Here is a 25,291-nt window from a genome sequence, read left to right as displayed (position 1 = left end):
GCCTAATTCCTTTCAATTTATTCTATTTTTCATTTTGGATTAAATTGATGGACGAGACGATATGAAAAAAGAGCACGTACTTTTCTGCAGGATCTCGAGATGCTCCCATAGGATGTCGCCCATGAAGGTGGTGGGGGTACGTTCTAGAAAGGATTCCTTCCCCATGGCACAAATCTGTTTCCCGGTCATGTGCTGCCACGATTGCATCGGCACACCCTCCAGGGAGAACTCCCCGATGGCCCATTGCAGCCAGTGGGCGACAGCTGTTTCCGACCATTGCCTCGGGTCTGAAAAGAGAAAACAAGAGCCGGATTGTTTTTTAGCAGCTACCTCCTAGGTGGATTCTATCCTTGCTCGGCCCCTTATCGCCTGGTCTCGCGATTCTGGCGATAAGAAGGGATCAGAGAACTGGACGATCGTATCCATCTCAACCCTAACCCTTAATCTCGAACAGGAGACGAGGCTGTATCACGTCTCTCGCCGACTATTTTGAGAAAATGACGATAACGAAAGGTTTATTTTCTCAAGAAACGGGGTCGCGTTCCCTTCCATTGCCTTTTAAACAGTAAGAGCGGACTTTGGGACTTCTGGGTTTCCCGAGTAATTTGGATTCTCGCAGATGTGGCGGTCATCCGAGAGCGAGCTCGTTAAGGTCTCGCTGAGAGTCACCGAAGAAACGAACATTATACGACAACATACGTTCGTCTGTTGACGGCGCTGATCATTAGTCAGGCCCAGCCGGCCATCTTTGGTGGAAGCGATACCGAGAAACATCGGAATGTCCCATTTGAGGTGCGCGCCCATATTTGCACGCGTGTCTTGCATTGTTTCGTGGTATCTCGCTGCGTAAAAGTACAGTTCGGCTCATAATGCAAACAGAAGTTACCAACGTAGCGACTTGCTAATGTATACAGCTTTGCTCTCACAATCTCGTAACCGTCCTTTAACACTCACGACGCCAACAGGATGGTCGAACGATCCGAGGTCTAGCCTCGTAAAGATCGAAATACACAGGGTGTCTCCAAAACAAAGATTCTCAAAATTGCGAAATGTTTTCTTTTTTTTATATTTTGTGCATAATTTTATCCACTATATAATAAATCAGGTACATTGATAGAATTGTGTTATTAAAATGAGAGATGAATAAAATCGAGAATTTAATCGAATAAATTAATGTTTCGAAAAGTGCATTTATTAAAATTGAATTTGAATTTAGAGAAGTGACACTTGATGTAATAAAAACAATGTTGCATCTATTTGAAATGTTGAAATAACTATTGCTTCGATAAAAATAAATTTTCCTTCGAGCAAGAATAAAATCAAGCTATAGAAATGCAAACTGCCAGTAATCAATTCAGCAATAGTCCTTCTCTGATATCCATATCTGCATATTAAGTGATTTTTAATATGCGACGAACAATGCAAATTCGATAAATGGCACGATGAGCGACGTTGTTCGCAGAATCGATAAAGTACAAACTAAATTGACGTCTTTCGCGCGCTCAGGATAGGATATAAATACGAGAAAAACGGAGAGGAAGGTGAGCATCGAGGCAGCGAGAGTGTCTAACGGCACGGCACGTTCAAAGCGACCGCCTCTGTTTGATGATCGTACCGATATTTGCCCAACTTTATTCTTGACAGCGTTGTTAGCAGACTTTACACTCTCTTTCTCGCCTCGCATTTGAACACAAATGCGAGTGGACCCGCTCCTTTTACTAGATCGCTCTCGGCGCGTTATCTCTTCATTACATTAATTTTACCCTTTATTCTCCCGCTCTTTCCTTGTTCATCCGGATAAGACTTTGTCAAAGACAATTTGCATATTTCGACATCTGTCTGGGGCGCCTAACCTGTTGGCCACAATAGCAAAGGTGTTTGAGGAGTGTTAAATGATAAAAGCAATCAAGCCCGTCATCATTGATCGTCAAACAGAGATAATGAGCAGGTGCCACCTTAAAATCCCTTGAAATCCAAAGTTACGGCCGTGATCGCGAGATAGCGATCGGTGAGTTTAGATATCCTCTATTGTAAGGCGCCAGGTTACAATAGACAAACACCGTGTTTCGAAAGTCACACGAGGATTCGCAGAAGCGAATCATCTTCCTATCCAAGCGTCGAAGGATCTTTACGCTTGTATTTATTATTCAAAAGAGATAGATTCTGAATAAGTCATAATAGCAACCGCGATATGACTGCGCCGGAACGTAATTGTGAATGCACGCTGCGTCTTTTATATAGTAAGTGTACACATTCTCTCATATGTACACCCTTCGATGAGACGTAACAATACACATCGAACCGGCTTCAATGTTCGTAGGAAATTTAATAATAATTTCTATACCAATCTTTTTGCGGAGCCAATTAATGTCTTCAATTTTTACATTAATTATGAATAAAGAAAAATTTTGTATCATTTTAATTTAATTTTAATTTAAATTTAATTTTTAATTTAATTTAAATTTAAATTTAATTTTTTAATATTATTTATTATACAACAAATCATCATAAATGAATTTAGATGAATTTTGATATAATTTTTTTTAAACTTCTATTCTTTACAATCTATCGCATTTAAGGATATTCAGTAAAGATTTCGTAATAAATATATGTCTTGCTTAGTGAGAATTCATTGATACTCCCAAGGAGGTCTTTATCATGGTGAAGTTGTAAGGATTACAAATAATTAAAAAAATAAATATTGACTAGATTTGTTTAATGATGCAGATTGACGTTTCCCAAAATTGGGATAAAAATTCAGCGAAATAAATGAAAATAAAATCGCAGGAATGTAAAAAAAGGCCAGTCTCGAAATGAGATGATGAGAGGAGAAGGAGGAGGAGGAGGAGGTTTGTTCGTTAGGTTCACGGAGGTCAGACTGTAGGTGATCTGGCCTGGAGGGTACGAACCCGGGGCATGTAGACCGGAAGTAACGTCACACCCGCGTGGCTCTGAATGCGCATACCGGATGTGTGGCATCGGCTCCCCATCAGAACCATCAACATCACATTCACAATTCCTGCACATCGCCGGCCGGCTCGTCGCACATCGCGTCACACGTAAGCACGAACGTATGCGTGGGTTTCTCTCCCCTTCTCTGCGCTCGCAGCGATTTTTCAACACTTGCGCGAAAAATAAATAAATTCCGAAAATCGTCAAGAGTCAATTTTGCAAAAATTTTGAATAAATATATCTAGAGAATTTAATGTATTTATAAAAAAGAAAATAGTTTAATAGGATAAACGTGGATTTTTCATTGGCTCCGCGAGAGCCCAATTAAAGATTCCACGCGTAATTTTATGGTAAAGGAATGCAATTTATTTCGATGCGTTCAATGGAAGCACGCGTTACGCAATTTTACGATGGAAAGATGAATCAAGAATAAATGTCTGACCTTTATTTATGTTCAAGCGGAGTCGTTCCTTTTCCCAAGACGCGAAGACGGCTTCTAGAGCCTCGGTCATTTTCTTGTTGGTCCCAGGCGTCAACGGCGGCACTTGCGCCGGTATATCTGGAGAACAAAAAAACAAAGAGAAGCGTAAATACATTTTAATCACGCAGATTTGGCGATTTATTAGGAAACTCGAAAAAGCACGAGGCGTTGTGTATTTTTTTTACTGATTAATATAAATTAAAATAATTCTTTTAAAAAACGCGCCATAATCACCTTCGTGATGAAATATACAGGATGTCCCATTTTAATGTCCCACCCCAAAGGAAAAATATGTAATTGTTAATTGCAAATTACATATTTTTTCTTAAAAATAACTATGTGTTTTCTTTACACCAATTGATTCCTCTCATTATTTTGTACATAAAAGTACTAAGATAATTGAAAAATGAATATTTTACAAGATTTTACGGTTTATATAAAATTACACCCTGTATATTTAAAAATCCCATTCCTGAATAATGCATAATATGCGCTCTTTTTTAGTTCCCCAGATGTCTTAAGAAAATTGAAGATATAACTGGAATGCAAACCAAAATGTAGAAAGTCTTTGAATGTATTCTCTCGCATACATGTATTATACGCAAAAACAATAAGGCATGGGAAAAGATTTTTTATCAGCACGCTTCACCTTTTCAACGCGTTAGAAAAAATGAATTTTGACATGCAAGATGAAATTAATTATAAATGTTAATTATAAATGCTTAAATTATTGTTTATATTTATTGCAAAATAAATGCGTAGCTGGAATTTTTTTTCCCTCTTACAACTTTCTAAAAATATTTCAACTAAACTTTTCCACAATCCCTATTTCTTATTTAAAATTAAAATCAGGTTTGGGTTAAGGTAGAATTTTTTCCGAGCGCAAGTGCCAGGAGAAGGACGAAAACCCTTCCCACTCATGTACTCGCTTAAATATGCAAATGTGCAACTAATGTAGAATTCATGTTCGGTCAAATTCAAATTATTGCATTTAATACTCGTTTGCATCGTCAACTTTACTCGTTAATTGTTTAATAAGAAACGAGCGATAGCTCGAAAAAGTCTCAAGATTAAGTTTAGTGTTAAGTTTTAAGATTACTCTATCTTGAGTAATATAAAATCTGAAGATTACAGTTATGAGGATTAAGATTACTCTTAAGGATTAGATTAAGGATTATTCCGAATCAGCTTAACAATGTCAAAGTTAATCTGTCATATCTCTTGCTTCTTTTCTTTTTTTAAATATATTAGATAGTGATTTCAAACGCTTCTTATTCAAGAATTCTCAACATATGTCAAAGTCAAGGTGACTCATGCTGTATAAATATTTAATTTAAATTAATCCCTCACATTTATTTTTTTTCTCTAATTAAGAGACATGTATCTGCAAAAACTTTATTAAGGATGTTTATTAAGGATGTTTTGTACCTATTTTTAAAATATTGAGAATTTAATAAAAATTCTACAGAATTGTAAATAATTTAATGTCGCTAGTCGAGTAATCAAAGGATCAATAGAAAAACTGTAGTCGACCAAACTAGCCAAAAAAATTTTAGTTTATTAATACAACGTTTCGACCATGTGGTTGTGGTCCTTATCAAGTATACACTAAAAAAGATTTATAAATACATAAATTAACGGTTTGATTACATAGTAACGCATAGGGAATTAAAGTGTGAAAGATTTTTACCGATGTAATTCTACAGAATGTTTTCACATATGTTTAGAATCTTTAGTACAATTTTTAAATCGATTCGCTAAAGCGTTCACAAGTTTTAAGGATTTTAATTTGCACCGAATTAACATGTGTTCTTATGGGAAACGTATAACCACGTCGATTCAAATGACAAAAACACATGGAAATAATATTCAGATTTGTTTAAAATTTGCAAAGGTTTAGATACAGAGAAATATTTGATCAAATAATATTATACAAGTACTAACTGATTAAAAAGATATTAAATATAATTGAATGAAGTTAGCCATGTATCTGTCACAAGGCGAAATTTCAAAAAATTTCCACACAATTTCTCATACTCAAAATACACCAAAAGTGGATATTCGTCAATATTGATTTTCAGCTACTTTTTACTGAGATTATATACAAAACATCCTTAATTTCCATTTGCACTTCGCGATTATTAAAATTTCTAATCATTCTTTAGTTCAAGTTTAACGTTTCATGAAAAACATATGATTCCACAAAACCTCATATTTATAAAAAAAAAGAATTAAATTTTTCGGCACCGCCAAAAAAGAATCGAGCAAATCACACGTCATGATTCAGATAGAGAACCGATATTCACCAGTGGCACAATTTCTCATACTCAAAAGTGGATATTCAATATTGATTTTCAGCTACTTTTTGCTAGGATTACATACAAAACATCCTTAATATCCATTTGCACTTCGCGATTATTAAAATTTCTAATCATTCTTTAGTTTAAGTTTCATGAAAAACATATGATTCTACGAAACCTCATATACAAAAATATAATTAAATTTTTCGGCACCGTCAAAAAAAATCGAGCAAGTCACACGTCATGATTCCGATAGAGAACCGATATATGTATTCACTAGTTGCATTCTCGGGACGATTTTTTCCAAGGGAGGTGTCGAAAAATGGAAAACGCGCAGGCAGATTCGGTCGGCGGAACGAGAGATAGCAACGAGGATGGGGAGGAAGAGAGGTGCCGAGCCTGTCCGTGTGTGAGAAGGCAGGTTAATGTTGCTTCTCACAGGCGGGAGGTGCGTGTACGCGTTGCACGTGTGCACGTGCGTGCGTCAGGTGTGTCGCGCGCGACTACCAAAGCAACGGCGAAGCGAAGGCGAAGCGAGCGAGGGGCGCGCGCAGCCTATCTTAGATAGCATCGTCATAAAGAGGGGTGCAACTGCCGGCCAGAGAGCAGGCAGGTGCATCGTCGTCGTCGCTTGGCTTGTTCTATGGTGTTTGCGCCGCAAGAGACGCTATTTTAGCTCCCGCTGCGATCTCACTTTCTCGCTCATTTTGCAAGAGTTGTCAATTTTGCGTCAAGTTTCGTCCAATTTTCCGGCGCAAGGAAGAGCCAGCTTGCATTTCCTTCGAAAAATTTTCTAATAAAATAAGGAATAAGCTTGGAATAAATTTCATAGCCACGTGAAAATTGTTTGGGAAACAACGAGAAATTTTCTCTGTATTCTGTATTATCCTGGAATGTGATAAAAATGAAAAAAAAATTGATAAAGTATCGCATCCTGATAAGATTACGGCCTTCGTGGTAAAAATTCCTCTCGTTGCCTTGATTATAATTTATAATTTATTCGAGGCTCGCATCATTTTAGGAGAGACACCCTGTTCGTCAAATTTATACGGGAAAAAATATATTCTTTTTTTTTCAACATCGCAACTATCGCCAGCCCAAAGATAAGCGTCCCGCTTTGTCGTCGCGACGAGACCATCTATTGAAAATTCACGTGCCAACGCGCTACGCGACTGGAATTTCAAAGGGACGAGCAGAGAGTTTCGCAGGAACGTCGTTTGCGGTGGTTCTTACGCGCTCGTGCGGACGCCACGTATAATCGACCTCGTGACTCGTTACGATCGCATCGCACGCGGGATTTTTCCGTTTCAGTCCGATCTCTATCGCCGACGAAAAAGATTTCCTCGATCCGCTGGAAAAGAAGCGCACATTTGACTCTTTAATCGAATAATTTTATAGTAGTGTAATACAAAATTTTATACGTATTTTAGTCTCTCATTAAATTTAGTAAATTTTATAATTTATTTGAAAATGTAATTTATTTAAAATATATTTTTAATTAAGAATATAATTTATTTTAAATATATTTTTAATTAAAAATGTAATATATTATAGGGGATGTTCTTATAATTCGAACAAAATGTTACCAAGTTTTTTAGGAATACTTGTAGATTAATATAATACAATATTAAATATAATTTTAATTCTTGAAATAAAAAATATATCGTTTATAAATCTAATTAAAAGATAAAGAACCACGAGATGAAACAATATTTCGTTCACTTTCTCTGTGATTGTTCTTGATAACGGGGGCAATAAAATGGTTTAAGAAAATATTTATTATTACGATATATGTGAAAAATAACGAGAAAGATATGATGCATTTCTGGGAATTTTATTGATTAGAAAGTCCAAGATTACTGCAACTTAAAGGAAAGATAACGTCTAGTTGATATAATTACTGGTATACGCGATGCAAAGAAGTGAACTTGAAACCTAAATACGCTCATCGAATCTCTAGATATCGTCTATTATCGCCGAGGTACAATCTGTATAACAAGCTTGATTTGGTTTATACTGTGTTATAAATCAGAACTCGCTCGTAATGTATCATTGGTACCCTGAATATAACGGAGAGATCGAGATATCGCCTCGAGATACCTCCGCTGGCAGGTGTTGCATCGCGGATTAACGAGTTTTCCTTTTTTTCTCCTTTTCTTTCTTTTTTTTTTTTTACAAAACGAACGCATTCGACTAACCGATCGAATCGATCGAAGACTAGAGCGCGATCGTTACTTAATCGAATGGAAATTCAAAACACCCGGGGCCCTCGACCCAGATGGCATTTGACCTGACACGTTCAACATAAATTTGCATAGCTCGCGTTATTTGCGAGCGATCGGCGCGATAGCCAGGTATATACCTTCCGATCAATTAATGTCGGCCGATGAAAAAATATTTTCTTTATCCGATAATCTTAGTCGGGGGACTTGGACTACGCATTTAAAATCGAGAATAATTAAGTACGATTAAAATCCTCTATGGTTCATGGAAGAAAGAAGAATCCGTATCGAACTACAATGTTAGAAAGTAAGTATCTTTCAGTCGGATTCTCATAATTTTGAAATTAATTTCTTTAAGTATCTTCGCAATTTATCTCGTAAATTTTACGAAAGTCAAAAATTATATAAATAATAATTAATTTAATAATAATATAATATAAATTTCAATCTTTTAATTTTATTTTAAATGTATATTTTAATTTTAATTTTAAATTTAAATTTTTATTTTAAATTTAAATCAAGAAATCATCAATCTAAAATCATTAATAAGAATATAATGATTCATATAAATATATTAAATCCTGCAAATTTATCGTATATGAAAAATATAGCTAATTTTTTCCGTTTTACTACTAACTTTTCTACTCGCGAAATTTAATAACTGCTCGGAATATTTGGTATTCCGTGTAATCATGATATTCTTTTATTTTATTATTTTATTAAGTAAATCTTCCTTATCTTTTAAATCTTTTCGCTGGCTTCTTTTAATTATTCTTCTCATTAATCATTATTTTTTATCAGTAAGATCATTAAGCGAGCATCACGAGTACTTTTCATTGTATTTAAATTTGTAATAACGGACCACTTATTTATAACAAGAAACACAACATGTGTGCCGAAAAAAGTGTACAATAACAACTTAAATCAATTTTAATTAAACTAAATTAATTAAACTATTTTACATTGAAATGCGAAGAATGGTAAAAAATATTCAGTAATTGATAAAATAATAATAATCACATGACGGTTCCTAAGGAAGCATAATCGAGACGAATGAGTGAAGCTACGAGAGACCGAGTTCCCCGCAGTTGTTTATAAGGAGATTTTTTTTTCTCCTCCATCTGGAATACGCCAGGGTGAGTGTGTAACCTTCACGAGCATAACCGGCACGTGCTACCAACGTCTTTTGGCTTATCCCTCTTTCCTCGAGAATGCTCGGCAGCCAAACAACTGGGGCAGCTGTTCTGAGCAAACTGTGCACGAGAGGAACGCGCCTCCAAATTCGTCTTCGTCGTATTATTTTTTTTTTCGCGCCATCAAAAATTATAACACTAATATATACATATTTATTCATTGTTCGAGAAACAATATCGCAAGGATAACGAAAGCAAAAAGTTAGATAGACAAAAAGTTAGATAGACAAAAAGTTAGATAGAACTTTTATGTAAGATGGAATAATTAAGATGGAACTTTTTAAATCCAATTTTCGATAAAATATCGATTGCAAGGAGATCATAAAAATTTATCGAGACGCAAACAATCTATTAATATTGAAATTAACAATAAAATATATCAAACTCATTTATCATATCAATTATAGTTACATCATTTCTTGAGCAACAGAGCGTTCAACGTTCGCTTAATTGTTTCTATCAGTAAAAAAATCATTAAAAAAAAATACACATATATTCTCTCTTATTGTTTTTTAAAATATGGAAGGTCGAATTGTCACATTACACAAAATAAAATATTGAATCGAATCTTTGTTCCCGAGATGATTCTCTAAATTTTTGATGAGAATTTTCTTTTACTGATATCGAATTTGGAATTAATATTAAAATAAAATAAAATAATAATAAAAATAATATAATAGTAAAAATAAAATAAAATAAAATTATAACAAAAAATACATTTTTTCCGCAGTGCATCGTGCAAAATGGAATTATGCATTTGTATACGAGTACAAGTACGTGTACTAGAGAGTGCCACCGGCCCGCCTTTATGTCGCATACACCTGTTGCTCCGGTCGGTGGCTCTCTCGTTTGGCTTCGTCCATCGCATCGGATCGGCGCGACTAGGCTATAAGGCCATTCATCTCGTATATGAGAAGCCCTCGGGAAAGTAAGAGAACTCTCCGTGTCCTCCTTAATGCGTACAAACATGACGCGAGCGAATCGGACAGGCGAGTTATTTGGTGCATTTGTGATGCCCAATTACATTATTTCGCTTCTCCGTGAGAAAAGAGGAAATATCTAGCAATAGCGAGACATTTTTACGGCAAGATCAAGTCTTTCAGTAGCACGTCCGTTCGATGGAAAATTTAAAAAAATTAATAATTCCAAGGAAATTTAATTTTCATTGCGATCCAATGAAAGTGTTTAGGTGATAAATATTCCTAATTCTTGACCCTGTACGAGAACAAAGATCCCAATACATTCTCGTAATTTAAAATTTGAGACAAAAACGTCCCCGCACGTTTATCGGAGACCAGGCCCCAGCATAATTTGATTATCATCGACAAACTATTAACAAAGTAAGTAGTTGGAGATATTAGAGGTAGCTTGACATTTTTGATATTGGGAAATTGAATAGCATCAGGTAACGATATAATGTAGTAACAATGTAATGTATGTACACGAAATATACAATTTTGAAGGGTTTTGATGCACGTTGATTCAAAATTTGACATTAGTTTTGCAAATTTAATTTGTCTAAACAATTTGTTTAAACAAACTATTGCAAAAATAATGTTTTTTTGAGAAGTAAATGATTCAATCGCATTCTACGGGAACAAGCTCATCCGGAATAGTAATTCGGTATATTAAAATGAGTTTTGTTACAAACTAATTGATAAACAATCATTTTCCAAATATCGAGAAATAAGTCGAACTACTTAATTTGAACATACGATTTCTCAAAGATAAAAAAAGATATCTGGGCAAATCAAAATGTTTTTTAAAGAGGAAGACTAGTTCTTTCGGACCCCATTAATGGTTTTATGAAAAAAAATTACCTTGCGATATAACATAACCTCAAATATCTCGAAAAACCGTGATTTTGGCAGCTTTTAGATTAGAATATCTCGAAAACCGGAGTCACCAGAGAAATTCTGGTTTCTGGATCTGAGGTTTGGCTAAATTTGTCGGCTGGTGTTATCGTCGACGCGCTATTAACAAAGTAAGTAGTTGTTGGAAAACACATCGAAAAACGGAATGCTTTGTGTCTCGGGTTGATAGCGCGTGATTCAGGGTGCGTTATCGTAACCGCGAATTATCATGGGCGGGGGGGAGGGAAGGGGGAGACAAACCAGAGATTATCAGCTCATTGGGACTCTGAAAAATTCAAGGAGAAGTCGTTGGTAGGGCTCAGCGTGATGGTAATCCCCCATCGGGGGATATCGCAATCGCGAAACGCTCGGTCGCTGATAAATCGGGGACCAGGATCAGGGGAGGAAGGGGAGTCCTTTTGCTGATAACCGCGATGTTAACGAGCGGTAACGTCATTGTTAACCGACGATTATCGCGAAACCGCGTATGTTTCGTCGAGATAACAGGAGCACATTCCATAATTAGCCATAAGTAATCTCCGAGCAATTTGCCATCGTTGTCCGCGCCAATTAATTCAACTACGCGTCGCTCTTCGTCGTTTCTCTCGCCAAGTGGAAATGATTTAACGCGATATTCGCGAGGAACACGTATACCGTTTATTCAGAAATTTACGTTTCCATCGCACCCAAGAATTAAACGTGAGATTTTTTTATTTCGTTGCTTTGAAATTGTTTGAGAAATTTGGTAACTGTCTTCTGAAACTTGATTGCATTTGCTATTATTTATTATAATAATGTTCTGGAAATTCTTCAAGTTGGAATAATTAAAATTGTTGAAGATAAGCGACGAAACAGAAACAAGAAATTAAGATATAAATAGAAAAAAATGTATTTTTGTTCTTTTCAGATATTTAACAAATTTACATTTTGATTATTGCAAATTGATTTTTCATCTTTTCTGATTTTTTAAAAATTCAAACTAATCTAATAAATAGATTTAAACTATTATTTTAAATGTCGGATTCTAATTAGCTATGTCGTATTTACCGCAAAAATATCATTACTTCATTAAAATAACTTTCGGCAAAGGATAAAAATATAAAAGCTTTTTTATTATATTAACAAAAAATGAAGATAAATAGGATTATATTTTAAAAAATAATGAGATTTTTGTTAAAAAATGTCAGATTTTTTCAGAGAAATAAAAAACATTTTCTTTCCAAGCTAGTTTTCTACTAGAAAAAAAAAGATTTTTTTTACATCTCTGCTGGGGAAACAAACACGAGCATCGAAAGATATAAATGACGCGTTCAAAGTACGTCGTTAATGATCTCTGAGAGACAGGCTAATTTTTCATATGTCAAGGATTGTCTGTGAGACTCTCGTGTTATTTGAGAGATTTCTCTCCAGTCTCCTCTTTCTCTCTCTCTCTCTCTCTCTCTCTCTCTCTTTTTATGAGCGGTAGCACCATTGTTGGACTCTGATTATCACGGAGCCGCGTGTGTTTCGCCGAGATAGGATACATAGTGATAATGGTCCGCGATAATAGCATGCCTTGCCGACTTCCTGGGACACTGGCGACAGATCGGTTAACACACATACACAGGAAGACAAAAACTTAATAGCTCGCGCACATCAGAATCGTGGAGCAATTATCGCGTCGCGGTTCATCAGCTGCTCTCCGTTATCAGATAATGTCCGCCTTCGATGAATCAATCTATCCGCCAGCTTCTATTTCTTTTTTCTCCCGTGTGGAACCTTTTTTTCTCTGAAAAATTTTTTCTCGATTTTAAATTAAAATAAAAAATTGAGCTAAAAATTATGATAAAATTTTATTTAATGATTTATTAAATAAAATTTATCTAATATTTATTTATCCTTATTTTTATTATCTAAAATTTATTTAAGAATTTATTAAATAAAATTTTATCATAATTTTTACTGATTAATCTAACCCAATTTTTTATTTTAATTTAAAATCGATAAAAAAATTATTAAATAAAATTTATTAAATTTTATTTAATAATTTATCAATTTTTTCACCACAACTGCAGAGAATAATATTTTCAGATATAATATTAATGGAGTATTTTATTAGATATAATATTAGATATAATATTAATACATAATATTATTAGATATAATAAGATTATTAATGGATAATTATTATTAATAGATAATATTATTAGATATAATATTAATGGAGTATTTATAATAATAATGGAGTATTTTTTTTTAAATATACCCGGAATATTTAAGAAAAATTTTCCGCACTCGCCCCTCCCTTGATTCCAGCTGTCGTTATTCGTCCACGCATCAAAGACGTGATTGACATGGCCGGTGTAATGACTACCAGAGTGCGCGATTCCGATTATGTGTGAAAGTCGTACAAAACCAATATAAAATCAATTGCGCCGTGAAATCAATATAAAACCGACATAAAGACCGCGTTGGGAAACTAATATAAGAGCAACGTAAAACCAATATTGTGCACAAGTCGCTCGAGCTGGCCTGAATTTGTTGTATTCAGATTCCATCTCAGATGTAGACGTGCAAATGTGTGCTGTTTATAGCGGTCTGGTCTGTTTGCGTTTGAAAAAAATTAGAATCCAATTATTTGCGGCAAACACTCTAGATTGCTATCATTCCCAGCTTCGAAAAGAGAAAGAGAGAGAAAATGACAGCCACTTAATCTCAGAAAAATTCATTAAATCGAATCTCGATATCGGGACAAATGACGTTTTTCTTCAATCTCGACTATCTGATTGTTTAAAGCGAGAGAAAGTGCTACTTTGCGCTACTTTACTTGCATATCGGATTTTATGAATGTTTAAGGGAGCTAAACAGTCATCTTGAAACCGGAACCGGGATAAAGTTCTGCAGTTGTCCGCGGCACATCTTTGCCAGATGCGAGACTTTTTGATGTGTATATATATAGCTATAATCGGGTCAGAACCGCGTCATGATGGACAAATGCACGCGCCAGAAATTTGTGTCGCAAAAAAATTTTTTTTAAATATTCCGGATATATTTACAAAAAAAATACTCCATTAATATTATATCTGAAAATATTATTCTCTGCAGTTGTGATGAAAAAATTGATAAATTACTAAATAACAAAATTTTATCGTAATTTTTAATAATTACTCTAACCCAATTTTTTATTTCAATTTAAAATCGACAAAATTAATTGTTAATTTTTTTATAAGAAAATATTTTGCGCGGTGGAAAATGTTGGACCAATATACATTTAAATGGCAAAAATTGTAGAAAAATCTTTTCGTACCTTGACAGAAAGAAATAAAAATAAATATATGCGTTTTTATTTGAAATATCAAATAAAAACGCATATATTTATTTTTACTTTTTATATCAAAATGAGACAGCTTCTTTTACATTTATATCAAACAGCTCTGACGATTTACGTGACCCAGTCTCCTCCATCTTACGACGAGAGCAATTCTGATGCGAATCGTCCGCAAAATTGAAAATGCCACGAATAGCGCCGACAACAATCGCGATCGATACGAAATTGCTCGAGGTAATCAGTTCGGATATGATTGACTGGCTTTGAAATACGTGCGGATATTAATAGAAGGGCGTTGGGATGTAATATCTCGCTTTACGGTTTCGCATTTTTAGCTCGACATGCGACGTGAACGAGTTTCGAGATGCCATTTTCATTAATCGCGGTTACATAATTCCAACAACGACTACAGGATCAATGAAAAGAAATAAATTAGTCGGATTATTATCCGCGGGCTCTCTCGGCATATACAGGAAGAACGTGATTAAATCGTCGTACGATTGCTCCCTATTCAAAGCAAACATTAAACAAATCTGAACAATAAATGTGTATTTGTGTGTGTGATTTTTCAAGCAAAGAATTAAAGATACGAATAATTTCGTTGATTTTTCAGGATTCTATTTGAATCTCGTAAAAAAGTTCCCTCATCTTCCATTATTTTTATTCAAAATAAAACAGAATAAAAAGAATATTTTGAAGATTTTTTGATGCAATTTTTTATTGCGTGCGTTTTTTAATATTTTTCATTCGTAGAAAAAACACAAAGCCTTTCAAATTTCAAAATGTTAGATTTGTAAATTAAAAAAAATGATTAACTTTTATAAAATAAGAAATTTTGCAAAAATATTTCTTTTTAATTTTTTTTAGTAAAATTATAACAAAAGATATTTATTACATATTTAATATTTCATCAAGACGTTGAATATATGGACAAAAATAAATGTTCATGATACATTTTAAACGCATAATTTGCATGCTGTTTCCAATACCTAAGAGTAAAATTATTAAAGAGAGAATTTTTTTTTTTAATTTCCTGAATTCTAATTAAATTTCAATTTGAAATTTTCTAATTTTTCCAAAAGAAATCTCTGAAAATTCCAAGCTTTCTATATTTTTCCAGAGAGTAAACAACCTGTCTTTTAAGAAGCGCTCTCGAAATAATATTCCTGATTTTTTAACGAGAGGCATTCAACTGTCAAATAATTTTTCCTCGACTTTTCTATTGACACATATAAAAATATAATATCGAGCAAGACAAGCGATTTGTTTTCTAATGTCGGTCGAAAGCAGTGACGGCGCACAATGCGATGCAATGCTTATGTCATTGCACTGACAATGAAAGTTGGAATCACCGCCTATGGCGTTCGTGTAATCTCCTGCTACTCTTCCACGAAATGAATTATTAAAATACTATGTTGCGCCGCCATTATTCCGCGACACGCCATCAAAGTGTCTTTTGCTTTCTCATTTCGCGCGATTATTAGCGATCTCATTTAACGCGGCGTTTGCTCTTAAATTTTGCGGTATTAAATTATTAAATTATCAGTAAAAATATTTTTATTTTTATTTTTCCATAATTTTTCTCCTTATTTTTATATAAAAAATCTTGCAATTATATAAAACAATATAATATATAATGTATATTACATAAAAAAAAATTTTTGTATAATATAAAAAATAATAAAAAAAATGTTGTATGATATATAAAAGAATAATAAAAAATTTTGTATAATATATAAAAAATAATAAAAAATTTAGTATAATATATAAAAAATAAGCACCATATATCAGACAATTTTTAAAAATTTTCTTAATATCTTTTAAGATATATTTTTTTAAATGTCTTTCTCGAGAAAATAGCGGATTAAAATGTTAATTAATTGATTATCTTCCTCGATTTTAGATCCATATATTATATGTATTTTTTTTTATTATCAAAATATGAAACATTTGAAATTTATGATTTTCTTGGAAAAAAATATCTTAGTATCTTATCTTATCTTAGGATTTCCAAATGTAAATCTTCAAGCGAAAAAATCTGGCACTTTGTGACGAGAAGCTTGCCAAAGTTCTTCCTCAAAGTTTCTCGAAATTGAAGCGTATTTGACTTGATGGGAATAGTTGAGTGCTCTCGGAATATCTTTTAAAGATCTTGAACGGACGATAAAGATCTTTTTCCTTCCATCATTAAATTTAAACGTTATAGAAACGACTTTTGTTGTGGTGAAAAAAATATTACCGTGGATATTGGCGTTTCCTGGAGCAGGGAAATTTTCGATTCTACTGATAATTAAATACTTGAAGTGTGTTTCATGAGTCGGAGAATAAAAATCAATGCGTAATTTTGAAAATAAGTCGATTAAGGATACTTAGTTTAACGACAAGTATATGTATTCTCGAATTTTTATACGCAAGCAAAATATCGAGTCGATTGGAAGAAAACACTTGGAATCGAGACATATCGACCTAACGAATGGAAGTGAAAGGACGCAATGTATATGATTAATGAGAGAAATATTAACATAAATTAACATCAAATTCAACTTGAATTTTAAACGTTTCAGTTTTTTATCTCTTACGACTCTCGAAAATTACATAAGTCATAGGAAAGAGGACAAAAATCCGATTCGCTTTGGATGACCCGACTATCTTGCTCTCGCAAAGTCGTTGGCCTCTGTCGAATAAAAAGAGCGCGATATCGTTTTTTGCGATATATATAAACGCGGTTTAATCCCCTCTTGTATATATTGCAACCACAGTAGTATATCTTCCTGGTAAACTTGATCGAATCGCGCGTTTTCCAACGTCGCGGGGTATTCGCGGTCGCAAGTGCATCGTCAATATTAATCCAATGCGCGAATACCAGAAATACTCTGAATAGTAAGAGCTCTACTTGCGATATCTGCAACGAAGAAAACGGATCAAGCAATCGCCTCGAAACCGGTTGCCAGGAAGTATCGTCGAATAGCAGCGGCTACTCGCTCGACAGATCCCCTACTTAAGGATCACACATGGAAGGGAACTGCACGATCGCGTATTCGTAGATGAACCTCGCCACGAGCACAATTTCCCGACATTTACACAAATAACATTTATTTTATATAATTTATTATTTTTTAATTTTATTTCTTCATTTTATTTTTTAATTTTTAAATTTGCCTTTTATTTTTTAAATAAAAAGATTTCTGCACAGACGATAAATTAAATGTCTAAATATCGCGTTAAATGAGGATGATACGATCAATGTTAACGAATTAAATTTTTAAAATATGGCAATCGAGATTATTTAATCGAGTTTGTCGACCTGATCCCCAGGTGTTTGGGCTGATTATGATTACATCGGAGATGGTCGGAGAAGGAAACTGCATGATCGCGTACTCGTAGATGAACCTCGCCACGAGCACAATTTCCCGATATTTACGCCAATAACATTTATTTTATATAATTTATTATTTTTTAATTTTATTTCATTTTATTTTTTAATTTTTAAATTTGCCTTTTATTTTTTAAATAAAAAGATTTCTGCACAAATGATAAATTAAATGTCTAAATATCGCGTTAAATGAGGACGATACGATCAATGTTAACGAGTTAAATTAATTTAAAATATGGCAATCGAGATTATATAATCGAGTTTTTCGACCTGATCCCCAGGTGTTTGGTTCGGTTATGATTACATCGGAGATGGTCGGCCTGTAATAGCGAGTTCCTGCGACTGCAGGAAGTGCATACGAGCGGTATATACTCGGGACGTGGATTAAGCTCGCGCGTGAGCGACGTCGATGACATCTGTTACAATCTGTCGGAAACAAAGTCACGTTCGTGCGTTAATCACGTTGGCACGATTACGGTGTCTCCAATGTCAAAGTCAGGGTTGGTTTTCATCTCCGGAAGCGAGACGCGTGCGCGCGCGCATGGACCGCATTTATTATCCCCTAATTATGATCTCAATACGAGCGAATCGTGAAACGTATCATAAATTTTCTACTATTTTTTACGGATATCCTGCAAATTCTCGTGTGTTTAGATTGTACTATTGGCATTAATCTTTTCATTTTAAATTGTTGAGATTTGATTAATAAATTATAATCAGAAAAATCCAATGAAAAGAAAAAAATATACTAAATTTTGGTTTTGTTGTTTCTTCATAAACATTTTACACAAACACGAATACATTTTTACCAAAAATTTCATACTTTTCAGATTTTACATCATTTTTATAAATCAAATTTTTACGCTGTTCTTTCGAAATAATAATTTTTTATACATACTTGTGATATATTTTATCTCTCCTCTTGTTTAAATACAGATAGTCGTGCGTGCATAATACTACTTGAGTAAAACAAGTGGATAACTTCAAACTGATAATGTCTGTCAATAATAAATTCTTGGATTACACACTAAATATTGTGATTTTCAATTCGTTTCGAAAACGACGCGATGCGTTATTTATGCGATATCGTCAATCATTGTCGTTTCCACATCTGCGTTATAACTGTTCTCATACAAATCACGTCATGTTAATCTCGTAGCCGCAACATATAAATATTTAAAAGAAAGGCAAGTATCATTTGTGATGACTTGGAGGGGATCGCGTGATACATTTTACGGTGGAATTTTTTACGGCCGCGTAATAAACATCAGACAGCTCTAACCCTTATAAAACGATTACGTCAAATGCTCTACGCCTCATTGCGCCTCGCTACGAGACCAAGTGCAAATAACGATACAGCTTCAGCCGCGTCCTTGGGATTCCTACCTCTGGGCCTGCCAAAGGACTTCATAGCCTTGATTCCCATTCCGGCATAAGTGTCGCCGCCGTAATCAACGTACATGAGTGCCGATCTTGGGTAATCACTGCACATGTACGTGGTCCAGGATTGTCAGAGTCATTCGTCCGGTTCCTCTGGTCTCGCCCTAACTCGCTGTCCCCTCGTCCCTTGCTCTCTCTCTCTCTCAGGACACGAATTCGCAGCATCCAAATCGAAGATGAGCGAAGACGCTAAAGATGTTTGGGGTTCGTTGCCGCGGAACCAAACTGGCACGATTGGTAATCACATGTCGATTCGTGGCAGATCTTCAGGTTCATCATGGAACCAACTTTCGGCCAAACTGGAAAGCACCTAAGCTCCCTTTATCCCATGATAAAGCGGGTAGATCCCCGTCGACAAGTCGACAGGCTGGTCACTGTCATCAGGCTGAATCACCAATAAGTACACTTTGGATTGAGCGAAACGAAGCGACGAGGACGATTGTCCCGTGCCATTGGAGATTCACCAGGTCCAATCGTTTACGCGAGTGTTCGAGGGTCGCGCACCAGGTCGTCAATCGAGTTGTCAACGACGGGGGACCCGAGATCCCTCGGCGAGAGACGCGCTACCGACTGAACGGGCGGAACACGCGGCGTTTGTGTCCACCATGTGTTTGCTATCAATTCATAACTGCGACCCACACGGGTTATTTCCGAATACCTGCTTGCGCAACTGCCCCGAGGGAGGGCAATGGAGGGGAAGAGAGGCCGAATCGGAGGAGGGCGCGAAGCAGAGTATCCGAAAATATATGATTCCGCGCACTTGACGGGCACACGACGCAACCACACACACGTATACGTGGGAGGCGAGAGGAGAGAGAGAGAGCGCGCGCACGCTCCTCGCACTCGGGACGGTGTGTCGGGATCGAGGCAGAGATCCCCGACCACGAGACGATCTTTCCTTGGGCGCCACCGGAGTTCGTTAAGTCGAAGCGCCACCGTCGTGCAGGTAAGTGCGTACGTGCTGTGAAAGAGAGAGAGGGCTAAAGAGATGGAGAGACGAGGGCAGGAGCTCGGGAGAAGAAGAAGAGGAGAGCAAAGGTGTACGAGAGGAAAGTAGAGGAAGACTCGTCGCGGAGGAGGAGATGGAACGCGAGGAGGGGGAGAGGGAATCGATTCTAGCGAGATTTCTCGCGCACCAAGTCCAAAATACGCGAATTTCCACGCGAGGAACCATAAGAGAAGGACAGGGCGATGGGTAAAACGTGAAAGAAGACTCCCTCGCACGCTATCCAAGAGTGGGAGGAAGACTATTCCTCCCGTTCCTCGAGTCGTGACTCGGTGTCACGGATGGCTAGATTGCATGACAGGCAGGCTTGTAGGTATTAGAGGAGGAAGGAGACACCGGTTTATTATAGGAGAAGCGTGCCGTGTACGGCGACTCGGAGACTGAAAAAGATAGATAAATAGATAGAAAGAGAGAGAGAGAGAGAGAGAGAGAGAGAGAGAGAGAGAGAGAGAGAGAGAGAGAGAGAGAGAGAGAGAGGTGGGCGAGAGGAAGGATAGGAGATGAAATTATGCGAAAAGAGACGCGGACGTTCTTAATAGATACAGACTAGCGAGAGAGAGAGAGAAGCGGTATTTTCAGCTGAATGAAACCGAGAAGGGAAAAAGAGGGGGAAAGCCAGAGGAACAAGAGGGGGGAAAAAAGAAGGCATGTTGGAGCGACGCGAATAGGAATGTGGCATCCGAAAATACGACCCGAGACCGAATTGCCTCTCGAAGAGATAAAAAGCGATAAGATCCGCCGAAGAACACACGTAACGCGCGACCATTCGCGGGGAGAGAGATACCCAGGTGGAATTGACGGAGCGACAAAGACAGCCAGCGAGAGGGGAAAGAGACAGAGAGAGAGGGGAGGAGGGGGAGAGCTCAATGTACGCGCGAGCGAGCACGAGGACAGCGAGAATGAGCGCGAGATGGACGACGGAACCGAAAGAGAGAGAGAGGGAGAGAGACGGAGAAGCACTTGACCCCCCACCACCGGCCACGACGCAGCCTTCTCGCCGAGTTTTATGAATGAATGCTCTCCCGTCACGCGGCGGACTAACACTGGCGTCGGCGCACTTCGCGCGCGCTGTCCCCCTCCCCCCGCCCCTCTCACGTCCCGCGCTGCCAACCGCGCGCGCGCGCTGGCACTCTTCCCCCGCCCCTCCCACGTCCCGCGCCGCCAATCACGCGCGCGCGCAGCCCAAGCCGCGCGAGTGTATTGGCGATGACGACGCGCACGTACGTACACACACGTCCCTCGTCTACGACGCGCGCACGCGAGTAAATACCGAGAGCTGGCTGATACACGGGGGCGCGCAGGTCCGTTTCTTCCTTCATTCGGTTTTGCCGGTTCGTTCATTCATGCCCGAGCCGCACGCTTTAACTGGTAGCTCACCTCGAGAGAGCTCGTCTCGAGAGAGAGAGAGACTCCCACCTCCTCCTCCTCCTCCTCCTTCTTCTTCTTCTCCACGTCGAGCATCGCGTTTGGATCAGATCTCTTTTTCCGCTCGTTCGACGCCGCCGTCGTCGTCGGGACGTTGACGTCACGCTGGATGGAGAAACGAGTCGGCATTTTCCGAGAATGACTGCAGTTCCTCGCGTGACCTTCTTTCGACCACGGCCGGTTAATAGGGCGAACCACGGTGACCTTCGCGCCAGTGCGAAGGGCGTGCGATATAACATTTATATAACATTTGGTAGATCTCGCTTTAGGCGAGGGATTTGAGAAGGTGAATTTTTCCTCGAGTCTTAGGGGAAATTTCTATGATTAAGAAATAATAAAATCGTTAATAACGCTCGTTTTGCGCGCAACTATTTATTTTAAACTATAATCATATTGATTACATGTAATTATTTAGCTACAGTTATTTAATTTTAACTTGGCATGTATCGTCGGCATGAATTAATTCATCTCATCGCGGCAATATTTATGTTGTAGCAAATCGAGGTTTCTATGTCACATGATTAAATAATTCGTGTTTTGAAAGGAATTCATTTAAAATAAATACATAAAATAAATTTATGTTACATTTATATGTATCTTTTCTTTTTATATAAATATACATGTAATAAAAAGATTCCATTTCAGTCTCATTAATGTATTTTATTAAAATATCGCATGTGTATTTTATTAAGTAATATTAGACACCTTAATAAAATATCATTTTATTAAAATATTATTAAATACTATTTAAATATTATTTAATATTTTAATAGAATAATATTTTATTAGACACCTTAATAAAAAGCCATTTTATTAAAATATTAATAAATATTATTAAAATATTATTTAATCTTTTAAATAATATTATTAAATATTACTAAATTATTATTTAATATTTTAGCAGAACAAAATTTTTTACATAGAGTCGCATTAACGCTAATGGATGTCGCGTTAATATAACGATACATTGAGATTTATATGTTTGCATAAATGCTTGTCACGTAGGATTCGCAGACAGATCTTCCACGAGGATGATTCATTCAATTATAGCATCGAAAGAAAATAAAAAACGTAACCCTTCGATCTCCGTTTGCTTTCGCGATAACGAGCGTGCTTTAATGACGCTAATGCACAAATAAATCGCGACGACGATTAAGATTTTTAGCGGAAGCTTAGAGCGGAAACGGCAGATGCGTCGCGCACGCACTTTACAGCCTCCTCTTCGACGATGGAAAAAAAATAGAGAAATAAAAAAAAGAACAAGCAACGTGACGTAATTACACGTAGTTGTCTAAGGCACAAACATCTAGGCTCTGGCAACTTTCGCACGGTGTCTCGTCGGCCGAGGATGTCGTGCGAGTGATTGATGAAAAACTCGTCGCTCGCGAGGGCGCGAGGCTAAAAATTTCCTCCGCGACTTCCGGTAAGTCCAGGGGACTCATTCATAAGCCAGGGTACCGTCAAACGCAACGCGAGGATACGTTTGCTCCTCACTTTGAAGAGGGAGAGGGTCCCTCTTTCTCTGTCTTTCTCTTTCTCGGAGTAGCCACGATTCCGCGAGCTATATTTTCTCGCTGTTTCTTTACATAGGTGTGTACATGTGTATAACTGTACGAATCCGATATCCGGAAACCCCTATTCATCCTCCTTCTCCTTCTCGCAACCGGTTACGCCGCATTTGTTTCGATAAATTAAACTGGGAAACGAATCGGCCGACTCTCTTTGACAGGATGTGGTACTTTAGAATAAACTTCTGGGTTTATCTAGGTGTTTATCTTATCGGATATAGATTGACTTCAACAAACGCTAAACGATAGGTTACTTAATTTCGAGCGAGCTGTTGCGACATAAATCTTGAAGATTATACGATTACGTGATTCTCAAGGAGACTGGAAACTGCATTTTTTAATTATTAATGTTAATAAAATGACAAAAAGCGGGGTTGGCATGTTTTAAACAATGTGTTTAAAACTGTTTGATTAAAACTTGTTTAAAACAGTGGATACTGTTTTAAATATTTTTGTTTTAAACTGTTTTAAACTACTGTTTAGAATTGTTTAAAATATATGATTATTTGGAAAAGAAATTGTAAAAAATATCAAAAACCAACAAAAATTAATAGATGTGTATATTGCAAAAAAGTTTTTGTTTTAGTGTTTTTAATTTTTTATCTATATTTATGTAACATATAGATATAAAAATATAAATAATAAAATAAAAATGATAAGATGGGTATTATTTTAGAATATTTATTTTTGGATATTAAATAACAATCAATACAATAAAGATTACTTAGAAGATATTGACTGATTTTACATTTTACATTCTAGCATTTTAAATTAATAGTACATGACTCATAGCAGATCAGTAGTTCTAAAAAAAAGTTCTTCTTTTAAAAAGAAGAATTGAGATTTTTTATTTTCCCTTTATTTATAATTTATGTTGAAAGTTAAGCATGAGGTTACTTAATAAGAATAGCAAAGGAATCAAAGTATTTTATATTAAATATTATTAACTAGAACTTTTTTTCTCCAAAAATAAATAACTCCAAAAATAAATATTTTGTTAAAATAATACCCATCTGATCATTTTTATTTTATTATTTATATTTTTAATAGCGTTGTCAATTTTGGCAACGTTATTTACAGTTTAACGCTAGCGAAAAATTTAAATATTTACACAGATCAAAGCTATTAAGTGGTTTTTGCTTGTTTAAAACATGCTTTTTTTTGTTTAAAACATGTTTTTTTTACTTTACTTAAAAACATAAATAAAACAAAAAATATTGTTCTAAACAACAAAAACAATGTTTTTTGTTTAAAATAAAAAAACAAGTTTTTTGCCAACCCAAAAAATAAATTGAATTATTCTGGCGCTCTATTGAATATTTTCCACATTTTTTGAAAATTTTAAAAGAAAAAATTCTTAAGATATCGGAATTTTTTTTATCGGTGACGTCACGCATTATTGAATCATTTAGAAGAAGCCCGACTGGCTTGTCGATAAATGAAAATTTCTTTCAATGTCATTACAATTACGATCAATTGGCATAAAACGTATTGAAGTTCAATCAATCAGTTTTGGATGATGCGCACTAGTTGGCCACGACTGATGGAATAATTAATGATTGCGCGCGATTCGCGTTATCGATCTTCATTCACAAGTTCGACGAAGTCGAGTGACGTCACGCGTCAGATGGCAAGAAACCACGGAAGTGGAGAATTTCATTATCGTCGATTAGCGTCGCGGAAATTGATCAAGCGCGTTGCATCATCGGAGATGCTGCAGAATGGGGTTGGAACGATATAGCCGTGGAAATAATAACAATGCAACATTGTGAGAACACCATTGTAGAGGAAGGAGTGACGGACAGGCCGAGGAGCCGCTGGGTGTCGAGGGAAAAGAAGAAAAGGGGAAGAAGCGACGAGAGATAGATAACGGGAGAGGATAAAGAGAGCGAGGGGCGAAGGGGAGGCTTTCGCGCCGAAGGGGGCGACTCAACCTGAGAGAAAGAGAAAGACAGAGGGGGGGATGAACGGAAAAGGATGACCGCAGGAAGGAAGTTGGCCTGGCCCCGGTGTACAGGTTGTTGTCTGGCAACACCTACGGTGATCAAAGAAAGAAGGAGGAGGAGGAGAGAGGAGCGAGCAACAGGACGAGAAGGGAAAAAAGACGCAAGACGGAGGCTCCGAGAGGTGAAGGAGAAGAAGGGGGAGGAGAGGATGCAGGAAGACAAAAG

General features: G+C 36.4%; 1 protein-coding gene across 7 annotated transcripts in view; it reads right to left on the bottom strand.

Annotated features, from left to right (window-relative positions):
* Positions 1-25,291, bottom strand: part of LOC105252184 (ETS-like protein pointed) — a 133,155-nt gene that overhangs the window by 37,990 nt on the left and 69,874 nt on the right. For 3 of the 7 annotated variants that reach the window (XM_011259459.3, XM_011259460.3, XM_011259465.3), the window contains exons 4-5: positions 3,395-3,511; positions 81-287 (exon numbers count right to left, since the gene is read on the bottom strand). In XM_011259459.3, coding sequence (XP_011257761.1) covers positions 81-287; positions 3,395-3,511 — 324 coding nt within the window. Of the gene's footprint in view, positions 1-80; positions 288-3,394; positions 3,512-19,067; positions 20,540-21,099; positions 21,158-21,397; positions 21,479-25,291 lie in introns of those variants that run through there. The other 4 variants (XM_011259463.2, XM_011259464.3, XM_011259462.3 and 1 more) reach the window with 4 other exon arrangements.

Source organism: Camponotus floridanus, unplaced genomic scaffold, assembly GCF_003227725.1.
Source record: "Camponotus floridanus strain SB8 unplaced genomic scaffold, Cflo_v7.5 scaffold32, whole genome shotgun sequence".
Taxonomy (NCBI): domain Eukaryota; kingdom Metazoa; phylum Arthropoda; class Insecta; order Hymenoptera; family Formicidae; genus Camponotus; species Camponotus floridanus.
This window is presented reverse-complemented; position numbering and strand designations above follow the sequence as displayed.